Source organism: Lissotriton vulgaris, chromosome 6 (genome assembly GCF_964263255.1).
Source record: "Lissotriton vulgaris chromosome 6, aLisVul1.2, whole genome shotgun sequence".
NCBI lineage: Eukaryota > Metazoa > Chordata > Amphibia > Caudata > Salamandridae > Lissotriton > Lissotriton vulgaris.
Window position 1 is genome coordinate 1,819,828,266 of NC_141694.1, and position 27,671 is coordinate 1,819,855,936.

The 27,671-nt window shown below is 43.5% G+C and overlaps 1 protein-coding gene across 1 annotated transcript in view; it reads left to right on the plus strand.

Moving 5' to 3' along the window:
* Positions 1–14,579, plus strand: part of LOC147709558 (fucolectin-1-like) — a 226,768-nt gene extending 212,189 nt beyond the window's left edge. Inside the window, exon 4 of the mRNA XM_086926043.1 lies at positions 14,411–14,579. Coding sequence (XP_086782169.1) covers positions 14,411–14,579 — 169 coding nt within the window. The remainder of the gene's footprint in view (positions 1–14,410) is intronic.
* Positions 14,580–27,671: the final 13,092 nt, after the last annotated feature.

Here is a 27,671-nt window from a genome sequence, read left to right on the forward strand (position 1 = left end):
TTTATCTGAAATGATGCTCGTTAAGGCACCCAGGAGCTGCCCCAGCTTGCCGAAGTCGATGGGGCGCCTGTTGTCCTTCCTGGTCCATTCGACCCTTCGCCAGCCTTTCAAGGCTGTCTTTAGGTAGGCAGAGGCCGTGGGGTCCTCACCTGTGTAAAGCCTGGCAAAATGGGCAATGGCGGACAGGTGCGCCTGGGCCCAAGATTTTGTTTTCTTGGCATTGAATGCCCATTGCACGAATTTTTCAACTGCTGTGCGAGCCTCTGCCTTGTTTTCAAGCGACTTAATGCCCCCAATTCTCATTACTGTGCTTGCGTATTTCTTGTATCTCCTGTTTGCTTCAGTGGTGAGCGAGTGCCCTATCAATCTGGACAGGTCAACCCCCCCAGGTCCCACAGGTATGCTGGAAAGGGGGTCATCTCGCTGGCCGCCCCGGGTACAAGTTCTCTAAACCGCTTCATTTGGGACCGGGAGAGCGCATCTGCTGCCGTGTTCTCTGCCCCCGGCACGTGGCGAGCTTTCAGCTCCAGGTTCCCATCCAGCTGCAATTTAACCAACTGCCGCATTAGTCTCAACATGTCAGGGCATCTCGCTGCGCCTCTGTTAATGGCCTGCACTACTCCCTTGTTATCAGACCATAGGGTGAGTTTCAGGTTTTTTATCTCCTCTTTCCAAATGGTCACATCCACTATTATTGGGAATAGCTCGAGGAAAGTGATGTTCTTTGTGAGCCCCTGCGCATTCCACCTGTCTGGCCACTGGCTGGCACACCATCTGTCTCCCAGGACTGCCCCAAAACCCAGGCTCCCAGCCGCGTCCGTGTAGAGGGCTATGTGCTTGGCAGTCACCCACCCTTCTCTCCAGATCAGAACACCATTGAAATCCTGCAGGAATTTGTCCCACACTTGCATATCTTGTTTTACACCCGCACTCAACCGGATGTGGTGGTGTTTGTGGGTGACGCCGGCTGTCAGCGCAGTCAGGCACCTGGAGAAAACCCTGGCGGGTGGGATTACCCTAGCCGCAAAATTCAGTCTCCCTATCACTCCCTGGATATCCCTGAGGGTGGCTTTGCTCCGGCCCCGTAATTTGGCGATTTCTTTCCTGAATTCCTGTCTGCGGGCAGCCTGGCGGTCCCTGCCATGGAGTCCAGCTCTATGCCCAGGAACGTAAGTCTCGTGGTTGGGCCTGTTGTTTTTTCTTTTGCTAGGGGGACCCCCAATGACCTGGTCAAAGCTTCAAAAGCTGCCAGTGTACTAGCACACAATGTGGACCCTGCCGGGCCCGTGAACAGGAAATCGTCCAGGTAGTGCAGCTTTCCGCCTTCTTGGTGTCTGTCGTGGAGAGCCCATTCCAAGAAAGTGGTGAATTGCTCGAAGTAGGCACAGGATATGGCACAGCCCATGGGCATGGCCTTGTCAACAAATGCGCCCCCCCCCCCCATTGGAAACCCAGCAGAAGGAAACTGGCGGGGTGGACCGGCAATAGGCGGAAGGCAGATTCAATGTCCTCCTTGGCCATGAGGGCTCCCTTTACTGACGCTTTAACTAATGCGATCGCATCGTCAACTGACGCATAACCCAAGAGCAGGCTTCAGGGTCAATTCCGTTGTTTACGGATGAGCCTTCGGGTTATGACAGGTGGTGTATTAGTCTAAATTGCCCTTTCTCTTTCTTGGGGACCACTCCCAGTGGGGAGACAACTATACCTGCGTGTAGCTCCTTTGGAAGGGGGCCCTCAATTCTACCCAAGCTCTTTTCTTTCTCTATTTTTGCGCTCACCACCCTGGGGTGTTGCATCGCTGACTTCAAGTTGTTAGCTCCCTCCCGTGGCAATGGGCCCTGGAACGGGATGACGAAACCTTCCTCAAAACCTTCAACCAGCACCATGGCGTCCACCTTGTTTGGGTACCTGTTTGCTAGTCTGCGCAGCTGTTGTGTATTAATGGGGGACCTGGCCAGCTGGCAACGTCGAATGTCTACCAGGACCCCGCCTCCACCCGCCTCAGGGCTAGTGCTTCTTGCTCTTGTCTTTCTTGTCCCCTTTTGATTCGCGCTTGGAGCCTTTGCACACCGCGGCGGCGTGCCTGCCCCCGCAACTCGAGCATGCGTGCTGGAACTTGCAAGCGGAGCCCCATGAACAATCCCCTGCATCGTATCTCCAACATATCGCCTTGGTCGCGGTTGGGGAGTAGGATCTCCCCGAGGAATGTTTCTGGTAAGATTTGTTCTTTCCCTTTTGGAACGAGCTCTGAAAGGACTGATCATTTCTGCCAGTCCAAGCCCTCACTTCTTTGGCCGCGAGCATCTTGTGTATGAACCCTGAAACATCCTCCTCATTCCACTCCATCTCTGGATGCCTCTGCATCTTCAATCTGAACCCTTTATCGTATTCCAACCATGCATCGCCGGGGAACTGCCTCTGTGCTAGGTGGATGTTGGCCTCGTATAACCACGAATCAGCAGCGCAGTGGGGGAACCTCTCTACTATAATACAAGCCATAATTCTGAACGCATCAAGCCAGTTCTCAAAATTACGCTCCTTTCTGGCCCGCGCCTTTCTCTCTTGTCCTCCTCCTTCCTGTCACATGTGGTCAGATCGAGGCCCTCTAGCTGTATTTCTAGGAGCGAAAATATATCTATAAATTCCTTTCCCCATATCCTTTCTTTTACTGCAATGGGAATAAGGCATGCTAGACCAGTGGCTTTTGTCGTCAAGGAGGCCGGACCTGGGGATGGCCTACCATAAGGGTAAGTGCCTAGCCCAAGCCCTGGGCTCCCAGAAGATGCACTGTACCCCCAACCGGATAGTGGAGAAACCAGGCTCACCCTGTGTGGACAGGCCCACCTGTTCCTGCACCCTTGTCTGACGTGCCCACCCCGGGTCGACCATGTGCCATGTCATGCCCCCTGATTCCTCCGCGCGCTGCTCCCTAGGGCCTGGAGCCCCCTGCCCTGTGCCATTAAGCAAGGCTGGCGCCAGCCATTTCAACCATTCCTTTACAATGGTACTGATATGCTCACCATTTACTCCTCTGCCGGTCATCTCGCCCTGGTTGGTGTCGTCCCGCTTCGGCGGTGGTGGTTTCTGGCGCATCTTCTTTGGGGGGTTCCTCTTGGAGGTCCTCTTCAGCGGCGTGCTCTTGGGCTTCTTGGGCGCTGAGGGGCCTGCTTCTTCCTCCGCCTGGCCTACCGGCCTATTCTCCTTCCCTTTGCTCAGATGAGGTTGGAGCCACTCGTCGCCGTGAATTGCTGATATCTCGCGGATTCTTTTTAACACCTCCGCTACTTCCTCTGGCTGATCCTCGGCCATGGTGTCTGTTTGCAGCTGAGCTGTCCCCTCGAGTCTGCGTCAGGCCGTTTGCAGCGGCAACGCTCAATGCATGTGCCTTCCCAGGGCTCTGAGCACGTTGCACGCCTCCTATGGTCTGCCCGCCTGATGCGTGAGCTTTCGCAGGGGAGACCGAGCGGGCGCGTTCGCGCTGTGCGTTTGGCTCCCCCCACGTGGTTTGGAAAGGAGGTGTGGCCTGGCCCGGTTGCGTGGTGTCTTAGAGGGCTGCTCTGCGCCGCTGGATCGAGTCGATGGGCCCCGGACTGGATTTTTGCGGGCTGATCACTGTGCCGCCGGGTTGAGAGCGAAGCTCTAGGGGCGGCTCACACGGAGAGTTTGGGCTAAAACTCTCGCGCTTATCGGCCGCTGCTTTCCACCCGCTATCCCACTAACCTCCCCGCCCGTTGGTGTAGCGGCTCAATGCGCGCTAAGCGTGGAGAGGGTGGGAGAGCCGGGGGAAAAGTTCAGTCACTTTAGCTGCGGTGGAGCTTGGCTGGGTTGCCAGGCTCGTACTCCGGCTCCGCCGCCTCCGAATCTTCCGCGTTACAGTCTCACAGAGCTGGGCGAGAGGCTGGAGCGGCGCGCCACTTCTGCGGTGCCGTGCTGAGCGAAGACCGCTACCTGGAGAACGACGGCCTGGAGGGGTTCGCCTTCCTTCCTGCCTCCGCTGTCGCCTCGTCGTCTCCTGCCGCCGTTGTTCTTCGGTCCCTCCTTTCGCTTCAAACGATGTTGTTGTCGCGCCGCTCTCCCAGCTCCTCGAAGACGTTGTGCTTCTGCTGGGGAGTGGCGGCGCTTAAATCCTCACACAACCCCTAGGGGGGTCTCAGTTGAACCCCCCTGATTGGGGGGTTCAAACATAGCTTGGTTGACCATTGGGTGCCCCTTGGGGGCGCCCGGGTCACGGGGTCACTTCCTGTCGGGGTGGCTGGTGCGCACCCCGCTTCCGCTGGTTTCTGGCCACTTCTGGGCGCCCAGAACCAGTTCACCCCCATTACTGGCACCGCCTGGGTTATGGTGCCGACCTTCAAGCCTCCCCCCCCCCTGCGGGAGGGTGCGGTGGCCTCTGCAATACATGTTTCACAAGCTCAGAATTTAACTGTTTCTCCTGACATCAATGATACTGTAACCTGAAACTGCTTTCACGAATGGGGCACATCAAAGCCACTGTGAAAGCCTTTGACTGACATGCTTCTGAGTTTTCATGCCCCCCCCCCGCAGTCTCAGCGGGGCGCGGGCTCTATGGCTTTCTCGGAGCTGGGGGTGCCCTGCTCACCGGGTGAGTACTTTAGTCGGTGTCAGCGGAGGCCCGGTGGTTATCCAAATCACAGCGCCTACCAAAAATGAGCTTGTTTTCATGACACGTATTTTTATGGCATTTTGATGAATTGTCTGAGATGCTTTGCTGGTTACGGATGCTGCCACCCATAGCGTTTCGATACTGTTCCCAGGCAGTAATGGAATGTAATTATTAAAGAAATTACTGCCCGGCTATAGATTGTGGCATCTTGATAATTCCGACGAGTTTAAACGGTCTTCTCGGGACGCTCTGTGTCTGTTTTTTATGTTTTCTTTCTCTATTTTACTCTACGGTTTTTCATTACTCCAGGGAAGAAAAAGACTGCCGGCGGTGCAGACGTTCACTTTGCTTGAGGCATGTATTGCTTGTAACAATATATTAATGTCATGCCCCATTGAATTTTGCCCTGAGGAAAATAGATCTTGGCAGTCGGTTTAAATGATGCCATTCTAAGAGTTGCAGTCACATACCTGGTGGATCCGCCAGTTTACCAAACTATAACTGCTCCTCAGAGCCTCGAACACAGTCTTCTCATGGGTAAACTAACATGATGCATTTCAGCCGCAAAAACAGTCCAAATCCCTTAGTGGTGGCACAGTGTTATCGGCTATTATCCATGATTGGGTTTCCTTCTGGCCTAACTCGATTTCAATTCAACCTGAAGTAGAGTAGCCAAAATTCTCAGAAAGCACCCCTTTTGTATGTTTGCAATACAATACAGACGGTGTGTTCTGGCTGTTTTATCAATTCATGCAGACATTTTACAATACTAACAACAATAGTATTATTGCTCCATAATTTTTTTATTTGTAAACAGCTTTTCCTGTCATGCGCAGGGTGTATGATTTGGGGCACGCACACAGTGGAACGGTCACTACTTCCCACCATCTTAGTGAAAACATGGAGCCTTGTGCAAGATGTTTATGGTGCCTGGCTGGGTTTCTGTAGATACAGGCTGGGCACACTTTGTTACTTGAACACTACAATAAGAACGCCAGCAATAAGATATTGCATACACACATCATACGGTGTTACACATAAGGAGCGCTGCATTACAAAGGGATCATAGGTAAGGACTAGGCCCTTCTGGGCCTAGGGGCTCAGTGGTCTAACGCGTTCAATGCAGAGGCCTGTGTTGACTTCATGGTCGCAGGTTCATATCCTGGCAGTCCCTCTCAGCCCTTCGCCCCTCTGAGGTCAATAGAATGAGTAACATGAAGTTGGGTAACAATAAATATCTGTTATGCAGCGCCAAGATGCCTCCGGGTGAACATGCGCCTTACAACTACACAGGACAAAAACGGTTCTGGCAGTCTCTTTATAATAAGCTTTTTTACCAGTGCCACTGCTGGGTTATACTGGCATCCTGTGATCCTGGGCACATCACTTACTAACCAACACAGTGCCTGTTTAAAATATGTTTAATGCACCTAGTAACCTGGCAAACAAACGGTGGCTGTCCTGGTTGGCAATTAAAGCGTCCAATTTTTGGTGGACATAGGTCCACTGCAAATAAGGGACAACGGGGACGCCTGGGGATAACCGTTATGTGGGCAGTGGTGTGAGAGGCAGAGTTTGCGCAGCATGGGGGTAGAGACGGCCAACTAAGATGGATCTTGGGGAGGCTGCCTGTGTTTAGGTACCCCGAAGGGCCAGTGCATTATGCGTGGCCCTGGTTTCAAGGAATGCAACTGTTTTCTGTGTATGCCAGTAAAATAACACATTGTTTTTTGTGCCAGTAAAATAACACATGAGTGGACAATGCTGGAGGGTAGATCCAGTGGAGCCCTGCTTCAGATTTAATATGACTTGCTGGGCTGAGCGCCCTGGCAGTACTAACACCAGACCTTTGTCACAAGTTTTCAGTATGTTCTGGCAAAATATTCATGCCAGGGGCAATGTCAGCTGTTTGTCCCTAATTATCAGTATCTTCTGTTCCAATACTCCTGTCAAGGGCATTGGTGGTTGATTTTCTCCAAGGTAAAAAGGTCCGGCTAGAGTTGTGGGGGTCAGTTCAGTACTGCACACATACCTATGCTTGCACCTGGGATGATAGCAATGGGGGGAACTGATTCCCATCATTAATTGGTAGTCTCTCATTGGTTTTTATGGGTCCTACTAAAAAGTTTAAGGAGCAATTGCAAGATCCTTCTGGAGGCGCTACTCGCAAAGGACAGCTTTCCACCAAAACTGAGAACAATCAGTATGAGACCATGCTGAACAGCACATTGGGCTAACTTTAGAAGCTAGTTTAACACATCATTACGCACCTGGGAGGTGACAGTTGCTTCACATGCATTGTTATCAAATTATGTCGCTTTGTAGCGAGTTAGCACTCTTCATAAAGTATAAAACAATAACAGTATGGGGACAGTATCCTCATAGTTTATTACTACGAGTCTCCTGGGATCAGGTATCCCAGTGGCAGTGCGTCCTTTGTGCAACATTGAGGGTAGGTGCCCAATCTTGTTCTACTCCAATGCCCACTATTCCAACTTAAGTGTGGATTGTGCACAGTGCGGTCTTTATCAGACGCCCATTAGGATCTGCGAGGGGGCCAATGCAGTATGCAGTACCCGTAGTTGATGTAGTGGTCATAATATTTTTTTAGCAAACTTCCTGCAGGAACAGGCAGGTATGCCTCGGGTGAAACCTGGGGATAAGCTGTTGCGAGGCGGGACCTGCTGGCACGCTGCACGCAGCTGACGTTTGACAAGGTATGTTTTCCACTGTGGGTGGACAAAATGGGCAGGTGGTTAAGTGATCCCGCATATCTTCTGGTGCAGGTCATTTATACACCATCTGGGATGTCCTGATTGGAACATAAGAAAGGTTGTGGCATAGAGAGGCCTGATGGCACACTGGGCACAGTGAATATAAATGCTAATTAGGACCCCTGGGGATGGCTGTTGAAAGGCAGAGCCTACCAGCAGACTGCGCTCAGTGAATGTTTCAAGTGGTATGTTCGATCTTAATGGTGAAGGACATAAACATATGGTAAATTTATCCTGCATATTTTCCAGGGTAGGCCATTTATACACCAGTACGATGTCCTAATGGGAATCTGAGAAAGGTGGTTGCAAAGCGGGGCCTAATGGCACACTGGGCACAGTGAATTTAAATGCTGTTTATAAACAGGGGAGGGATCTGATTAGGACTTGGGTGAAGGCTGCACAAGGCAGGGCCTACTGACAAGCAGTGCTCAGCAGGCATTTTCAGCAGGTATGTTTTTCATTAATGGTGAAAGACATAGACATATGCTAAATTTATCCTGCATACTTTACTGTACTTACCGTTTATAAATAGGTAAAGGTGTCTAAGTGGGACACATCAGATGTCACCATAATATGTGTGGGATAATTTAGAAATAGAACAGAAAAAATACAAGGGTCTATATGAGACTCTGGGTAAGGCTTAAAAGCTGTTGTAAGGCAGGGCATGCCTGATGGGAGAGGGAATATGCATAGAGTTAAGTTGTTCCGTATATTTTCCGGGGTATGCCATTTATTTTAGTTAGGATTTTGGCGTTGTTTAGTAACAATAAAGTGTGTCTGTAGGTAAGAGGCAGCCATTGTTAAGCATAGTCAGTGTCTGGGTGGGAGGGCGAGTGCGCCGGGGAGCTTCTCACCCTGTGGCGGAGCACTGACATTTAACAGCAAAGACAGACGCACAACAATGGAGGTGCAGCCATTCCATGGACCCCAAGAGGGGGTGGATTCCACGTTTGCAGTAGGTCGGTGGGGAGGAGGGACAGACCTGCCGGTAGTCCTGGACTCTACTGCCCTAACCCACGATGCATGGACTGAGAACAATCTTGGGGAGGTTGCCTGTGGGCAGGTGCCCCGGCGGGCCGGTGAGTTATGCGATACCCTGGATCTCAAGTAGTGCAACTGTTGGCTGTAGCGCGTTGGAGCCTGCCGGCACAATGTGCACAGCCGAATTGGACATTGGTGGCCGAGACAACCAAGTTCAAATGTACGGCCAAGTTCTAGTGTATGGCCAAGTTAAAAAGTTGAAGTGCAACTGTTGGCTGCAGCGCGTTGTGGCCTGCCGGCACAATGTGCGCAACAGAGTAGGACATTGGTGGCCGAGACGGCCAAGTCAAATGTACGGCCAAGTTCTAGGGTACAGCCAAGTTAAAAAGTTAAAGTGTAAAGTTCAAATATACCGCCATGTTATTTTGGTGTACGGACGAGTTTAAGTATAATGCAGTATTTAATTTCCTTACTGCCGTTAACATGTTGATGCAGCTAAAGTGTGATGCTATGAATAATTCTTATATATCCAAGAAGGATACTTTACTTGGTAATGGTCTGTGGTTAATTCCTTGGCTTGATGTGAATAAAAGGCTATGCCGTGGACAACCTACCTTGATTCTGAGAGTTCTTTGGCATAGTGGGGCTAAGGTGACAGAATTTGGGGAGGAGGGAATGTCAAGTTGTGCGCTTACTATGTCAATGTCCATGACTTTCCGCGTGCAGTTTTGCTTCAGCTACAAGCTCAGCTGTAGCTGTAAGTATATCGTCTGCTCCAGTGCTGTGTTCGATCTATAGGATTCCTGTGCCCTCAGGATTGTCTGAAACACTGAGCCAACCCTCACCCTGCCACTAATAGCCCTTATCACGCATGCCTGTAAATTATGCCATGCAAACACCAAAATAACTTTTAACAGTATTGCCATTTTTTCAAATAGTATTTTTATAATAGAAAAAAGAGCAATCACTGGACAGTGTGGTGTGAAAACCTGCTCATGATTGGGTTGAGAAAAACCAAAGAAATTAGAAGCTTCGGGAGATGCAGCCATCCAATGTAGACAGGACAAGCATGAGAGGTTGTAACATTACAAAGAGGCGCGCACTCAGCCGCAAATGCATTAATTTAAACTAAAATGCAAAGAGAAGAGCACAGGGTGCGAGTATGACTTTTCTTGAGGGGCTTCACGTAGGAACAGCGCTGCTTTTTTCACTTTCAAACGCTCGGATCGGCTGATGTGCAGGAGCCCGCAGACACGTTCACTTTTCTTCCAGTGGTGTGCAGCGCTCACAAGGGTCCAGGGGGAAGGCAATAGTGTGACCAACACACAGCAGGCAGGTGCATAGCATTCAAACGTCTGCACAACAGACCCAACAGCTAACACTGCATGTATGTCCGCAGAAGTACAACTCCGCTTACAGTGACATTGCCTGGTACTCCGATGAAAATAAAGGCGCGCAGGTGCTATAGTTTAGCATGTGCCGTGCTTCCAAAGATAAAACAAGCATTTCCAATGCAATAGAACTCGCATTTCCATGAGACCTACTGCATTGGTAATGGGACTGGGGGTGGGCAAAAAGGCATGAACTGGAGGGTGGGGGTCGGGGCCGGGCCCGAGAAGTTACGGACTGCAGGAGGGGAGACACAGGAAGAAAACAGTGTCGAAAGTAAAACTACAGGTAGCCATGGAAGGATACAAATGACTACATGTTGGTCATAAGGAGGAACAACAAGCGTAAAACCAATCGGAAGGCAGCATTTAGGACCTAAGCCAATGAAAAAGATGGGTGGGGAGTGGGCAGGGCTCCCACAAAGCTTCCCAATATATTGAATACTGCATACCTCGCAAAGCGAGCAGTGCCTGTGCTACAACGCTAGGCTCAAACTAAATATGAAAGACATTCCCAAAGGAAGATACATAGAGGTTGCAGAAAGGGAGCTCATGAGGAGGCACATTAAACACGCATTTGGAATTTCCGAACAAAGATCTAGTTTGAGAGGAGTAACTGTTCGACCAGTGTCAACTTACTGACTCCAATTCCTTACCTTTGTATTCAGCAGTTGAAAAGATAATGCTAAAAGCCTGGTCAAAAATCGATAAAACTGATTTCCTCTCATACAGTCTCAGGGTTACACTTTGAAGATTTTTTAAATTGGCTTTACATCTATCATTAAAGTAAATGTTTTGCTTGCAATTGTGATGCTTAAATTATCAGCGGTTCCCAATGAAATTGAACCTGGCAATCAGGTAACCAGTATTTTTTGAATGATCAATGAACGAAAATCATTACATGTCTAGAGCTATATGTTTCAGTTACACATAAAAATGAAATTAATACGACTGGCACATTATTAATAAGGCTTTTAAAATAATGTAATCCCTACTATTTATTGGATAGGGTCACAACACCATCTGAACAGAGTTAAAATTTATTAAAACAAGATCAAAATTAGTTTGGATGGTTTTAGCAGCTTCAAGCATTAGGCTAAAGTCCAGATTTATAGGGGGGAGGAATAACATGGAAAGTGACAACTAGTAAGGGCAAGTGATGCTTGGCGCCCAGGCTGTTTAGCAAAGGACCCATCAGGATATTTTAATCTAGACTGGTTAGCACCCCAGCCCCCTTGAGTGAGGGTCACCATGATGGTGGCTGAGTCAGATAAGTGCGGAACTTACAACCTGCAGATTGCAAGGCCTCATATCCAAAGGGCACATTGGGTCTAGCCCTTGCAGATGTCAATGCTGGTTGTCTGCGTCTCCTGAAAGCTGGATGCTGAACATATCTATAGTGTACCACAAAGGGCTTATACCATCCTGTTTCATCATTGGTAAGTGCAAGTCGAACAGAGTTCGTAAATTTCCCCAGTCTGGCTATAGCACTTGGTGTGTTTTCAGAGAAGCACAGATCCAAGACCTCCCTGCAGCACCTGACTCTGTCAGACTGAAAGAAAGGGAGAAGCAGGCGGCAGCGCTCGCCCGGCAGCTTGGGGTAGCAGCACAGCAGGAGAAGCTATGCTTCTTTGCGGAAGTTTCATAGCCTACGTGAGATTGCCTCCTGTTGACTGGCCCAGACGGTATTAAAATTCAAGATTTGCAGAGCTGTAAGAGCTGCGGACTGAACCTATGAAATCTTCGCTGAATCTGTGTGGGCCGCTGCAGCTAAGAGAGAGCTGCTGCCACTGAGACCCCACCTGATTTTGAACGTTTGAAACTTTCGCTGAATCTGTGCGGGCCGCTGCAGCTAAGAGTGAGCTGCTGCCGCTGAGAGCCCGCCTGAATTTGAACCTTCTAAATTGTCGCTTAATTTGTGCGGGCTGCTACAGCTAAGAGAGCTGCCGCCACTGAGAGCCTGACTGAATTGGAACTTTCGAGACTTTCGCTGAAATTGTGTGGGCCACTGCAGCTCAGAGAGATCTGCCGCAGCTGAGAGCCTACCTGGATGTGAACCTTCAGACCCTTTGCAGATTCTATGTGGGCCGGGCTAACTTTGCATCACACTTTGTTCTGTGGGCCGCCGCAGCTAAGAGAAAGCTGCTGCCGCTTAGTGCCCGCACCTTTGGTAACTTTGCCTCAGTGTCATTTGTCCTGTAGGCAATCGCATCTTGTTCACCATTGTTGAGCTTTATTGCTATCATTTCATGGGCCGCCGCAGCAAAGAGAGTGCTGCTGCCGATGTGAGCCCACCACAGAGCTGCAAGACGAAAATCATTGTGGGTGCATGCTGCGGACCTCTGCAGCTAAGACTCGTGGTCGCTGGGAGTCCGCCTGTTACCGTCTCTGCTTATTCGAGAAGCTGTGTGCTCTGTCCCCTTTCAACTGCAGATAACTGGAGTGAAAAGAGTTGCGTAGGCCCAAACCTTGAACTCAGTCTTTGTCATGTTCTGGTGAATACGTTATTGCCTTTTTGAGTCACTCTAGTTTACGTGCATTGTAGCTTGTTGAAATGCTTTGAGAGTTTCGAGTTAAGCTTTTAGATAGATATATAATTTTTCTATATCTACCTGAGTTGTGTCCTTTTGTGGTGTTGTCAGTGCCTTGTTGTACATGGTCATAAATGCTTCACACACTGCCTATGAGATAGGCCTAACTGCTCATGCTATGTTCCCACAGGGCTAAGCAGGGGTTGTCAAAAGGGGTAACCCATTTGCCCTGACTTATGTAGAAGGGTCTCTATTTGGACATTGGTGCCAGACATTGCCAACAAGAGACCCCCATTTCTAACACTAGTCATTTCTTTTTATTTTGGTCTGTGCTTGTGGTGCGGAAAAACAGTCAAGAACTAAGGCCAGCATGCTGGAGTCAGGATTATATAGTCACCACGCAGATTCCATGCAGAGCCGAACAACACTACCTACAGGTGTGCATGGGGACTGCTAAAGTTTTTTGAGATTCAGTCTGACACATGGTGAATATTTTAATGTAAGGAATCTGCGGCTAGATAGAGTCTCTACTAGGTAAGGCATTACTGAAGGTAAGTAAGTTGTTCAACACTTTGTATGTACATTTTACATCACAATTCAATCCCAATACACCTTCACCAGGAGCTTCTACAGCATACTGCATCACATCATTCAGTGCTCCTCGGATGCACAAAACCCAGAGATCCCTATATGAAGTTTAGTGATGTTTGATGCACAGCACCTGACATGCCCATGTGGCACAAAATACAGTGCCCCCTCAGGCCCATCGCTGCATGCTACTCTAGATCACACCACCTGGTTCTCCTCTCAGATGCCTCTCCAGCAAAGCTTTGCTGTACATCCCCTTCTGCTCACCTGCTGTGACCCTCAGCTTCACTGGTGCTCATCCCACGACTCCCCTGATGTATCTTACTTTATCTCCATGGCACATCATGCAATGCTTTGCTGACGCACTTCTTTAGCTACATAGTTATGTAGGATTATAGGATTATTTACGGCTATTGGTCTCTTTGCATTAACCCCTGCAAATGTACTTCTGTGTGTGTAATTTCAAATGTATGTCAGTCAGGGTCATTTTGGCCTATAGGGCTACCAGAGAATGACCAATGGGTTGGTCTGACATGTCAGTGTGTGGGCTGGTATTTATGGTCTGGCGTGACAACGCTGCTGTCAAGAATTACTAGAGAGGGGTTCTGGCTTATCTCATGTGTTGGGAGCCAGGACAGAAGTTGTGTGCTTCAACAAAAAAGTTCTTGCCCTCAAGATAGCTGTGATCATTTGGTTTATTTTATCCAGAAGCCTCAGTTGGACTTTCAGTGGCACACACAACATTGTAATGCTATTAAAGTGTCTTAGATAACTAGATAATTGATGTTGTACTCTGGCAGTACCACAGATGGGAGGAGAGCAGACTTTAACCTACATAGATTTTTAGGTCAGGCTTGACAATGCAACTTTCACATGAACTTTTAACCAAACCCTTTAATTATTTCACCATCCTTTTCTTTTACATAAATACATATTAATTGCCATGCTATTTACTTGTAATGCTTCGCTATACCATACGGCATTCTTTTAAGACAGACATTCTGACATTTCCAATGCTTGTTTTGTTGATTGTGGACCTGTTTTTTGGTCTGCTGGGCCGGTTTTTACTGTTGATTTCCCTGATGATAAAAGAAACATTGCCTGTAGTAAGCTCAAATCCATGCAATCTTGCACACCATGCGAAACACTTACACAGTGTGTCATTACACGTTCAAAACTGCTCCAATTTACAAATATGGGCCACATTCTTTACCTATCTAATTCATTAATGAGGGATTAATTATACTTTGGTACCTGTGCCTATTTATTGTCGCAGTTTGACCCTGATGTAACTTGAACTTGAAGAAAATGGTTTACATATGTTAGTCTATGGACGTGTGCCTGTTCTATGTGTGCATATATGTCATTAGTCTCTGTATGAACAATTCAAAAATCAAACCTAATCTCTTTGTCAATGCTTGTCCTCAAACAGCTTTTGGATAAATTAATGTAACACAGGAAGGCAGATTGTTTCAAACATCAATGAGTTAATTCAGATTTTCCTTTTTATTGGTTCCCCAGGTGCGGCTCCATTTCCAGCATCGAAGGTGGTAAAACCGTGACCTTTCAATGCAAAGGAATGGTGGGCCGTTATGTGAACGTCGTTACACGAGACCGAAAGGAGTACCTCACGCTTTGCGAAGTACAGGTCTTTGCTGAACCGGAAACAGCAAAAAGTTCTTTCAAATAAAGATATTTAATCAAATCCCTATTAGCTATATTCATTTAAACTTACATAGAAAATGGCATATTAGTGAGCTATTAAATCAATTATATTGAATACACGAGTGGTTCTGTAATTGCTGGAACAAACTGGTAATTCAAATTACCACCCTACATTTTTGTTATTAATTTTCTGTATTAATTTTTCTTCATTTGATTCAAAAATATGTTGAAATGTTTCTTTAAGTTTAATTCAATGAATATATAGCTGTAAAGGGTTTTCCATTTTAGTAGATGTATTCTGTAATACATATATTTGTAATGTAACCACAAACTGAATAAGGAAAGTGTTAGAAAACTGAGACACTAAAACACTACATTTTAATTGGCTATACTAGATTCTAATAAATGTTAACCCAATCACAACCTAAGGTCAGTGAGAAATGATGTAATACAAAGAGAGTAAAGGGGGAGTGAGAAAAGATTCAACGATACAGACACACAATGTAGTAATTGAGGAAAACAGGAAAGAGAATTGAAAGACAGACTTTAACATCTAACTCACATGTGGAGTTTTTTGAAGAGCAGCCACATACTAAAAACACCAAGGTGCCTTTATATGGAAGTTGTTCACCTTTGTAGAGGGGCACTAGAAATTAAATGCACCACACATCATCTGCAAAATCTGTGGTAGTGTCCTATATAGAGCACACCAAAAGAAACACTACACTTTTACTATACTCATATTGATTACACACGTAAAAAATGTAAAAATGTAAATTCTAACGATTATGCAAGGGCATCTACCCAAACCCTTGCAGTGAACCCTGCAGTTGCTGTTCCCAGCACTTCATCTACAGGAGCATCCCCTTCTTCGACTGCTGTGAATATGTGGCCACTTTTCGCCAATGTCCACCTCCAATGCAACTTGTGTAATGATATTCTTCGTTATCTGTAAAGTAAGAAGCAGTAAAGCAGTTACAATAAGTAAGACAGAGGTAGACAGAGAGAAAACAAGAATTTAAAAAAGTGAGTGAGACTCCAAATGAAACTGAGTAAGTGAGATGGAGTAAGGGTGTAATGAAAGAGGAATAAAGGAAGGAAACTGAGAGGGGAAAAAGGGGGAAAAATAAGTGAAGGGGAGTAAGTGACATGGAGTGAGGGAGTGAGAAAAAAGGAATAGGCAAGGTGACTAAGGGAGAATGACTAAGTGAGTGAAAGGCAGTAACTCTGATTTAAGGGGTATGAGGGTGACGAAAGACAAAGAGAAAGAAGGAACAGGATTAAGAGAGAGAAATGAGTACTGAGGGATAAAGTAGGAGTGAAAGAAACAGCAAGAGAAAGAGAAGAAGGGTGAGGGAGAGAAAGAGAGAGAGAGAGTAACAGAGAAAGATGCGGAGAGCAAGTGTCTGAGAGGGAGTAAGGCTGTTAGACTGAGTGAGATAGAGGGAGAGAGGAAAATAGAAAAGGAGTAAACAGTAGTGAAAAGAGAGGAAAACGGTAAGAGACAAACAAAAGAATAATGATGGGGTATGAAGGAGTACATCAGTTACAATAACTAAGACAGAAAAACACATTTAGAAACAGATGGAGGAAAGGTAAGTGAGGAAAGGAATAAAAGAAGAGAATTGAGCACAAAGGAGTGATTGAGTAAAATAAATGGAGTAAGTGTAAGTCAGTGAGGGTTAATATTTTGGAAAGAGGGTAAGGGGGAGTGAGAATAGACTAAATGACACAGTAACACAAAGGTAGTGATGTAGGAACATAGGAAAGAGAATTGAGAGACAGACAGGGTAAACAGGGAGTTGGACAAGGTGAGTAACGATAGTCAAAGAAAGACTATAAAAGTAACTGAAGGCAATAATTAGAATAAGAAAAGGAGAGTAAGATGACTAGAGAAAGAAGAGTAAGAGAGAGATTAATGAATAGGAAAGACAGAAACAAAAGTATGAGAGTGAAGAAGTAGAGGAGTGTGGCTCAATGGTTAGAGCGGCAGACCCTGATGCAGAGGTCTGGCCCGGGACCAGGGTTCAATTCCCGATGCGGCAGGGTATTGGGCTCATTTGTCTGCGGACTCGATAATTCTCGCCTCGGCGCCTACTCTAATCATGGGGTCCCGTGCTTCAACTCTGTGAAATAGCTTGCTTAATCTCCACAATGGCCCCTACAACACTGGGATGCCTGGCTTCACCGTGGGGATGCCCAGGAGGGGCATCTCACAGGGAGAGCCAGGAAGGGTTCCACAGCGTTATACAGCGCTAGGACGCCCCGGTGATGGACAGCTGTGCACTTTACAAGTATCCTACATTTACATTTACAGAAAAACTATTTTCTGTTTGTCATACTTTCCTTATAAATAATGACAACTTAACAAAATTCTTTTGCATAAATATAGTATCTGTGGAAAACAAGAAAAAAATAAGTTACAATATATTATTCATAATACAAAACAAAGTACAAGTAAAAAAGAACAGAAAGGCAAAGAAACGAAGGGTGAGGGACAAACACAGAGGAAGAAAGGAACTAAGTAATGCACTAAAAGGAGAGAGAAACTAAAGGAATGAGACTTACCAAAGTGAAGTTCACTCAGTGATCATATGAAGGAAAGAGAGTAAGGGGCAGTGACAAGAGACTGATCAATACAGCAAGACATGGGTACTGATAGAGAAAAATAGGAAAGAGAAGTGAGGAACAGACAGAGAAAAGAGGGAGATGGACAAAATGAGTGAGGGTGAAGGAAGAGTACTGATGATGAGACAAGCACAGTAAACATGAATGAAGGGGAGTAGGTAAAATGAGGGAACAGAAGTAACACGAGGAAAGGTAATGATGTAAGAGAGGCAGTGAAGAAAGGATAGAGAGAAATAGAAGTAAGAAAGTAATGAAAAAGTATTTTTTGTTTGTTGTACTTACCTAAATATAATATCTGTGGAAGAGAAGAAACAATTGAGTTTTAATATATTTTTCACAATACAAAATACAAAATAATTTGTACAATATGTTATATGTTTTATTTTGCTGTTCTCAGAATATTTAGAATTTCACTAAAAACAGTGAGTTCAATACAACTCATCATATGACAGCGGGCAAAAAAAAACACAATCAAAAAGATTGTGTTTAAAAAACCCATTCAACATTTTCATTCACAATATAACAATTAGAAAAAAACATATCTTAAATGTCTTTCTCAAACCACAATTTCCTACATAAGTAAACAATCTCAACAACAATCACAAAGTAACAAAACATTACTACTTTTCTCTTATACGCTCTAAATAAACTAATGTCCAAACATATGCTAACAAAATTCACCCAAAATACTCAATTGTTTGTGATACTATTCCTCATGGCCAAATAGTATCTGCGAAATCCTTAGTTTGGTACTTACTTAATAGTACTCTTAAACATCCATCTTCTGACCTTCTGAAACAAAAGCACTCACATCTTTTGGTCCATCTAACAACGGTTATACCTCCACCCGATAGTATTTATCATAAACATAGAACCTTAAACAAATAGCATGCTATCAAAATCTTAACATCATCTGGTATGCTGATCACACTCTGTTCATCGTTTATTTCACCAAGGAGCTGTATACCTTTAAAAGAAATCACCCTGACTTACAAAGTAATTCTCACTTCCTAGGCCAATTGTTTTCCCTGACATGTGGGTTCCAAAAACACTAGGTAAGAATTTGGTAAGTCAAAAGGCAAATGTTGTTTAAAAGTCTGAGTGTCAATACAACAAGTCCAGCCTTTTGCACATTTTAAGTAAGCTGTATAATGTCCAGATGTTGTAAAAGAACCATCATGGAAAATAATAGCTACAGTTACAAAAGTTCTTCCTGAAATTGATAATTGAGAAGCCACAACATTTGTAATTAAAGTTGTCAATTTTGTTCCATCAGGTCTACATCGTTGGAACATTAACATTACATACTGTCCATATCTTTGTATAAATAATGTTGATAACATTTTTGAGTTGCATTGGGTACAGACCATGTTTTGATTTGCTTCTCGAACCAGATTGTTAAAAGTCACTGATTTGCAGTCTGGTAATGTCAAATATATAAATCTTTCTGTGTCTATTTGAGTACTACTTGAAAATGAACAATTATCACAATCATGTTGCCATTTATAAGATAAACCGAATATATTTTCAATATGTAAACCTTCATCTTGCAATAAAACAGGCATATACATAAGAAATTCCTGACAATCTTGCTGAATATTCTGCAAAAATTGATTTACTCCACAACAAATGTCTAACACATTTCGAATATCAGAAACACTTTCTATTTTTGTTTTATCACTCCTACATTTTTCAAAGACAGAATTCAACAAACAACAAAATATTTGATCCTGATTATCAACAATCTGTTGCCATTAAGTTTGAAGAAAAAAAACAACATTAACCACTACATTATTATAGCAGTTGACACCAGAACTGTTTTCAAACTGAAAACCAACAATCTCTTCAATACCATCCTTTCTCTTTTTCTTTGCAATTACTGGTTCATCTACTTTATTTCTTTTCTCTACAACCTCACAACAATTTTTCTCCAATCTTCTTTTTTGATCCTACCACAACCTTTTCAAATAAAGGATATTGAGGTACATTTGGAGCATATTCTCTTCTTAACCTATTATACTGTTTCACACAATTTAGATCTGCACTAATCTTTCTTTCATCAAAATCAATCAAATATAATCCAGATAAAGTTCTAACTCGAGATAAAGCAACATATGCCATACCTTCCTTGAACACAGTACTTCCAATATTCACCAAAGCACTATCTCCACTTAAACCTTGAGATTTGTAAATAGTCACTGCATATGCCAAACAAACAGGAAACTGTTTTCAGGGCACATATAAATCTATTACAAGCAAAAATCGATCAGAACAACGACACAATTGTTGAACTTCTTCAGTTTTATCATATTTGATTTTCATAATTTCAATCTGATCTCTATTTGGGTAATTCACAAAATCAACAACATGACCCATTGCTCCATTTACTAAACCTCTTTCCACATCTAAATTACGTCGGAAAATTATCCGACAATTTGAACATACATCTAGATTCTTTTCTAAACCAGCTGTTATAGATATTGATTTGTCTAAATAATCTAATTTTCGACTTTAACTTTTCTGACAAAATAATAGTAGCTCCTCCATGCTCTATTTTATCAATAGCTTCCAATTTTAAAATTTCTTGATTTTCTAACTTCAACATTTTTTCATTGAAGATTCCACATTTTTGCAGAGTTGGCATCAAGCATATTACTGATTGTTTTTCAGCAATTTTTCTATATATATATTCTCTGCACCAACATTTTCCTTTGGAAATAAATTAGAAAGTAATAGTGTCTGTAGAGCTTCTATGGCATGTTGACTTACTTTTCCAATCCTTATATCTTCAAGAATACTTTTATAATCAGCATCCTTTGCCTGTCGCATATTTTGAGGCAGTTCTGTGTATTTGAAATATAACCATATATTAACATTTCCAATGCTTCCCAGGCACTTTCTGGTATCTTCATGTGTAACAGTTTTAAATACGGGTTGTCCTTTCACAGGTTCTAGCTGTAGTAGATCTTCAAAAACGATGAAGTGTTTGCCTCCAAATAACACATCATACTCTGTTTTAAGATTTTGTTGCATGCTTTAATGCACAAAGGCAAGCATTGAATTTGATACCATGCTTACCTCATCAATATTAAGAAGTTTCATTTTTTTAGAACTCTGGAAACTTCACAACAAGCTTCTCCAGATAGCTTGTGGTATTCTAATTTATTTTCAGTCTCTACTGGCAGCATCAGCAAACAATGTAAAGTAATCCCTTTAATGGTATGCGCTGCCAACCCAGTTGGAGCGGTAAGAACACAAGAGAGTTATGACTCTGTTATTTTTTGAAGATAAGATGCAATTCTTTTAATTAGAAAACGTTTTCCAGTTCCTGCTTGTCCACTCACATACTGTTGGACAGGTTGAAATGACGTACATGAGCACTCTTTTTTCTCATGAAGTAAACCGTGCTCAATCTGCTAAGTCACTTCATCATATATTTGTTTCTGTTGAACATTCAGTTGTTTTTCAAATTCTTCTAAGTTTATTACATCCTCCTGTGCTTGTTGCATTGCTCTTTCCACCTCATCCATGGAAGTGGCTTCTTCATTTTGGATAATTGGTCCTCCTAGTGGATCCTGACTCAACGAAGCAGAACTTTGACTGTCTTGAGAACTGTCTATACCAATCTCTGGTGCAATTGTAGCTTCTTGCTGTATTTCCTCGTTCAACATTCTTTTCTTCTGTACTTTTTGGTACAGCACATGTAGCATATTGTTCAATAAAACTCATCACTGTCTCATCTGAATCTGTTCCAAATTTGGGGGCATCTTTGAAGTCCATTGCCGAATCATTCGGCAGATGTACTCCACTTTTTAGTATGTGGTTCACTGCATAAGAAAGTCCAGATGAGTCACTCTCAAACAGAAGGCGAACTACTAACATACTACAGAGCAATTACAACAACTACATGATATAAACAATGATTCACTTTATAATAAAGTTGAAGGTACAGCAACAGTGTCTGACCAAAGTAGCAAATCATACAGTCTCTTCCTGCAGCCCTGCACCATCTATCCTGTGAGTGTACCACGTCTATGTATGCTTACACTATCTGTGTCTCTGCATGACCCATCTCACCCTCTCTCTGCAACATCTTTTCTGTGACTACAACATATATTCCTCTACATGCAGCCCTGCACCATCTATCCTTCGTGTCTGCTTTCACAATCTGTGTCTCTGCCTGTACCATCTATCCTCTGTGTGTACCATCTCTATGTCTGCTTCCACTATCTATGTCTCTGCCTGCACCATCTCTCTTACGTGTGTACCATCTCTGTGTCTGCTCCTACTATCTGTATCTCTGCATGCACCATCTATTCTCTGTGTGTACCATTTCTATGTCTGCTTCCACTATATCTCCCTCTGCCTGTACCATCTATCCTCTGTGTGTACCATATCTGTGTCTGCTTCCACTATCATTGTCTCTACCTGCACCATCTGTCTTCTGTGTGTACCATTTGTGTGTCTGCAGTCACTATCTGTGTCTCTGCCTGCAACATCTATCCTCCATGTGTACCATCTCTGTGTCTGCTTCCACTATCTGTGACTCTGCCTGCACCACCTCTCTTCTGTGTGTACCATCTCTGTGTCTGATCCCACTATCTGTGTCTCTGCCTGCACCATCTATCCTCTATCTGTCCCATCTCTGTGCCTGCTTCCACTATCTGTCCCTCTGCTTGAAACCCTATACCATCTATTCTCTGTGTCTACCATGTCTGTGTCTGCTTCCACGATCTCTCCCTCTGCCTGCAGCCCTATATCATCTATTATCTGTGTGTACCATCTCTGTGTCTGCTTCCACTATCTGTGTTTCTGCCTGCACCATCTCTCTTCCGTGTGTACCATCTCTGTGTCTGCTCCTACGATCTCTATCTCTGCCTGCATCATCTATCCTCTGTGTGTAACATCTCTGTGTCTGCTTCCACTATCTGTCCCTGTGCCTGCAGTCCTATACCATCTATTCTCTGTGTGTACCATCTCTGTGTCTGCTTCCACTATCTGTGTCTCTGCCTGCACCATCTATTCTCTGTTTGTACCATCTCTGTGTCTGCTTCCACTATCTGTCCCTGTGCTTGCAGTCCTATACCATCTATTCTCTGTGTGTACCATCTCTGTGTCTGCTTCCACCATCTGTGTCTCTGCCTGCACCATCTCTCTTCCGTGTGTACCATCTCTGTGTCTGCTCCTACTATCTCTATCTCTGCCTGCATCATCTATCCTCTGTGTGTAACATCTCTGTGTCTCCTTCCACTATCCGTGTCTCTGCCTGCACCATCTATTCTCTGTGTGTACCATCTCTGTGTCTGCTTCCACTATCTGTCCCTGTGCCTGCAGTCCTATACCATCTATTCTCTGTGTGTACTATCTCTGTGTCTGCTTCCACTATCTGTGTCTCTGCCTGCACCATCTCTCTTCCGTGTGTAACATCTCTGTGTCTGCTCCTACTATCTGTGTCTCTACCTGCACCATCTATCCTCTGTGTATACCATCTCTGTGTCTGCTTCCACTATCTGTGTCTCTGCCTGTACCATCTATCCTCTCTGTGTACCATCTCTGTGTCTGCTTCACTATCTGTGTCTGTGCCTGCACCATCTATTCTATGTGTGTACCATCTCTGTCTGCTTCCACTATCTCTGTCTCTGCCTGCACCATCTATCCTCTGTGTGTTCCATCTCCGTGTCTGCTTCCACTATCTGTGTGTCTGCTTGCACCATCTATTCTCTGTGTGTATCTATTTCACCACTACAATACAATACAGAAACCTGTGTCATTTTCAAAATGCATTTCCAATTTGCAGCATTACTTTTTTGCCAGCATTACATCCAAACATAAGACACAATATTTTTATGAAAGAAAACAGTATAACCAGATAGAGGTAGACTGTGAGAAGAGACAGGGGAGATTATCGTAAAAGGTGCAAATATAATTCTTTAATTTACACAGACACTCTGTGTGATTCTGAACAAAAAGTTTAAAACCAAACTTTTCACCAAAACACATTTACCACAAAAACATTTTAGGAGACAGAACACAGCCTGTCTATTTCAGCAGTACAATACAGTGCAGAAAACTGAGTCATTTTGAAAATACATTTCCAATTTGCAGCATTACTTTTTGCCAACATTACATCCAAACATAAGACACAATATTTTCATGAACGAAAACAGTATAACCAGAGGGAGGTAGACTGTGAGAAGAGACAGGACAGATTAAGTAAAACAGAAGGAATTATAGAGAAACAGGAAAAAGAACACTGTTGGACAGAAATGAAGACAGTGAGAGACAGTGAAAGAGAGTGAGAGTGAGTAACTTCCATATTGCAACTCATTTTTATTATTAACTCAAAATACACAACATATATTTCCTCACAAATTAATAACTCACCTTTAAAAATGCTTTTGAAGATTGAGAACAATGCCAAAAGCACACCAGATTTTCTTCAGCAGAATCTATGAAATGTACCTCAGACACTGCAACCACAAATGGCCCTGATTCCCTCTCATTAAACATACAATGTCTCTGTACATACCCAATGAAATTTCTTCCCACACAAATTCAAAACCAAACTAACATTTTTATTGGTCTTACATTTCAACACTTTCAAACTCACATAATGTTCAACCATCCCCCACTTCTCTCTCTGCCTGTTACCATGGTAACTCTCCATAGAAAACCTATCTGAACTCAAAAGGTTAAAAGTTCATCTCTCAATGTTGCAAACCAAACCAGCAAGTGTGTTTGACTTTTCAATATTCCAGCTTATCCTGTGCAATGTTCTTTTCAATGAGTTTTTCTAAACCAATAGTATTAATACTTTAAAAAAACAGTAGGATGCACCCTAGTTTTCAATCTTAAATTATCAGAAAACACCAATCATTTCTTCTTTTTCAAGTGCACTTAATCTCACCCACTTTCTTTTCTAAACTCCTACTTTCAAACTGCCATTTCATTTCAACAACCCATCTGAATACAACCATATCTGCCTTCAAGATGCTGAAAGTCTGGATAGTAGGACATAGCTATGTTTTCTGGACTGAAAGATATGCAGCACATATATGCTTTGACAACCTTGATTTACCAAATGTCGATATTATGTGGATTGGACAGAGAGGATTGAGATGTCACCAATTGATGCCATTGCTAAATTCCTTTATGCATCTACCACACCCTGACCTCATAATTGTGCACTGTGGTGGCAATGACCTGGGCACTTTGACTGGGGTAGGTCTGGAAATGCTTTTAAAGGACACCTTTGGGCAATTGATGTCCCTTTTTCCAAAAACTGCCTTAGTATATTCTAATATATGCCAAAGGCAAAAATGGAACTGGTTCAACCAATTTTGTCCACAGATTGAGAAAGCAAGGAAACATGTGAATAAGTCTGTTTCTGCTTTCCTCAGAAATTATGGTGTGTGTTCTATATACCACAACAACGCCCGTTACAACATGCAAGGCATCTATAGGAGAGATGGTGTACATTTTACAGATGAGGGGAATAGAGTCTTCCTTTTAAACTTTAGACTCTGCATCAGTACTTCCCTGTAGGTACAAAAAACACCCAATGAACACAATGGCTCTTTTTAGAGCCAACCAACATCTAAACACTCTAACTTATTATTCAACTGTTTTTTTTTTTACAGTATTCTTTCTGAGGTGTGCGCTCGGTGCACGCACCTCGCGATTTAAAAAAAAAAATAATGTTTCTTTTGTCCTTTGGGGTCCTTCAGGGACCCCCTCAGTAGGCCTAGGGGGTCAGGGAGACTCTACCCTGCCCCCTTTTCGTGTTTTCCACTTTTATTTCTCACTCTGTTTTAAAACTACACAAAATGGCAGCTATGGGGTGTGAGCACCGTGCGCTTTTTTTTGTAAAAAAAAATATGTTTTTTTTTTCCTTTGGGGTCCTTCAGGGACCCCCTCAGCAGGCCTAGGGGGTCAGGGAGACACTACCCTGCCCCCTTTTCACGTTCTCCACTTTTATTTCTCACTCTGTTTTAAAACTACACAAAATGGCGGCTATGGGGTGCGAGCACCGTGCGCGCACCTCGCGATTTTTTGGCAGTCTCTGCCCTGCTTCCTTTTCATGTTTTACGAAAAACGGGTAAAATGTCATTCATTTGCGATGCGTGCGCGCACCGTGCACGCACGTCAAGACATGTGACTTGAAAACAAGGTCATGTGACTCTAAAACAACACTTTTGATTGGTTATTAGTAGTTTTTTTTCCAGAATCTTCAAAAACCCCACCCACTTTCCTCACTATTTCTTTCACTTTCTTGGAAGAAGCACCTTTACTGCTGGGTTCCTCCTTTGGACTTTGTTTTTTGTTTCTGAATTGAAACGATGGCAGACAGACAACAGGATATCTCCTCCTCTGACTCAGATGTGCAGCAACACCAGCCACCTGCCAAGAAGTCAAACGAATCTGCTCCTAATATCCGTCCACTTTTCAAGGAAGTGCATCTCCGTTGTAACAAATGCTATGAAGTACTTTGCTACTGAGAGCAAAGTCTGAATTTAATGGAGCTGAAAATTCGCAACCACCAATGCTCCCGCCAATAATTTGTTTCATTTAATTTATTTTTGTTCCTGTTGAGCACTTTACAGTTAACCTTTTTTTTGGTTAAAAAAAACCCCAAAAATATAAAATTGATAAATAACTCCAAAAAAATTACAAATCGAAAAAGACAAAAAAAACAGTTTTTTTCAGAACTCACTTCACTTCTCAATGAAGAGATATATCTCTTAAACACTGTGTCATACTTTTTTGAATGAATGAGTAGCGTATATATGAATGACTGCCATGACTGAGTGTAGGGGAGGAAGGGATTAATAGAATGAGTTGTGAAAGGGTGGTATGGTGAGTGCGGAGAGGGGAGTCAAAGAGTGACTGAAAAAAAGGGACTAAGGGTAGGGAATAAAGGTAAGGAGATTGTAAGAGTAAGGGAATGGCAGTAAGGAAAGGAGAGTGAGGGAGGGGGAGTGGGAGAAGGGGAGCAGGGGACGGAGACAGGAAAGGGGAGTTAGATTGAGAGGAAGAAGTAGAGCAGGGTAAAGGGGGTTTAAGTAAGAGAACTGCAGAGATGGTGAGAGAAGAGGTATGCGGATAAGAAAAGAAGGGTAAGGTAAAGTGAGAGATGGGGAGTGAGTGAGAGAGAAGTGGAGTGAGGGGATGGATAGAGTTAGGAAACTAGAGTGAAATAAGGGGAGTAAGGATTTCAATTAGGGAAGGAGAGTGAGGGACAGTGAGTGAAAGAATGCAAAAAAAGGAGTGTGACATACAGACAGGAAGAAGTGTAGTGGGGAAAGAGGAGTGACTATAAGTAAAGGATAATTACAGTTAGGGAAGGGGCATAAATATGAGGGAAGGAGAATGAAAGAAAAGGTTAAAACTGAACACAGAGGGAAAGCGAGTGTTGAAGAGAGGAGTATTAGAAACAGAGACATTAAGGAAATCAAGGGTAAAGGACACAGAGAGAAAGAGATAGAGAGCAAGGAACACTGTGATCTTAGACACATCAAAGTATGCCTTGCAATTCAGAAAAATAATTATTGCAGTGAAAGAGAGTCTTACTGGGAGTACTGTTTTAGGTTTTAGGACAGAGCAGTGGTGTTCTGGGAGTTTTGTGGCTCAAGGTGGAAATGGGAATGTATAAATCAAAATTCACTCACATCATTACTACATGCTACAGAGACACTTGGTACGCAATTTCATCAGCTCTCCCAGGCCTGACTCAAACCATGACTACATGCTTTGCATTAATTGTAAACACATCCACTAAACAAATTATTCTACCACCATTTTGTAAAATAAAGTCTGACTCACACTGTGATCTTAGTTGAAAAAAAACAGAAAAATGTTGCACACTATACTGTAAGACTCAGTTTTTACCACAATCACTTGGCTACTAGCTCAACAATTACAATTAATAGTTTCTCAAATAATTTTAAATTTTTAAATATAAATTTATTTTTCTGAATTTTCAAAATCTAATAGCACTTCCAACATTATTTGGTATGGAATTTCTTCGTCCAAAATCTCCAGACATGATTCCTCAAACTCATACATGTTCATCACTTCAGAAAATTCATGGTCCATTGACTCATCAAAAAAATCAATAATAGTATCTCCTCCAACGATTGCCTCTTCTTGAATGTTGCTTTCAGTAAAAGGATTATTCAAATCTTCAAAGAGACTTGCTGAAATTTCAAAGGTTACTTCCAATGTCTCCTAAATTTTCTCCATTTCCTTTTTTTAAAATGTGTTGTAATACCTTACAAAAAAAACCTTATTTTTCTCGTTTTTAGTAATAGATGATATAAAACTAGCGTTTTCACCAATTTTATTCTTTCAAATTATTATACAGAAACTTTTCACAAGTACTTTATATGATTATATCACTTAAATTTATTTATAAGAATTTATACTTATAAAACGACATGACTAACTATGTGACTACATGTATTCCCATATTTTCAAACACATCAACCAA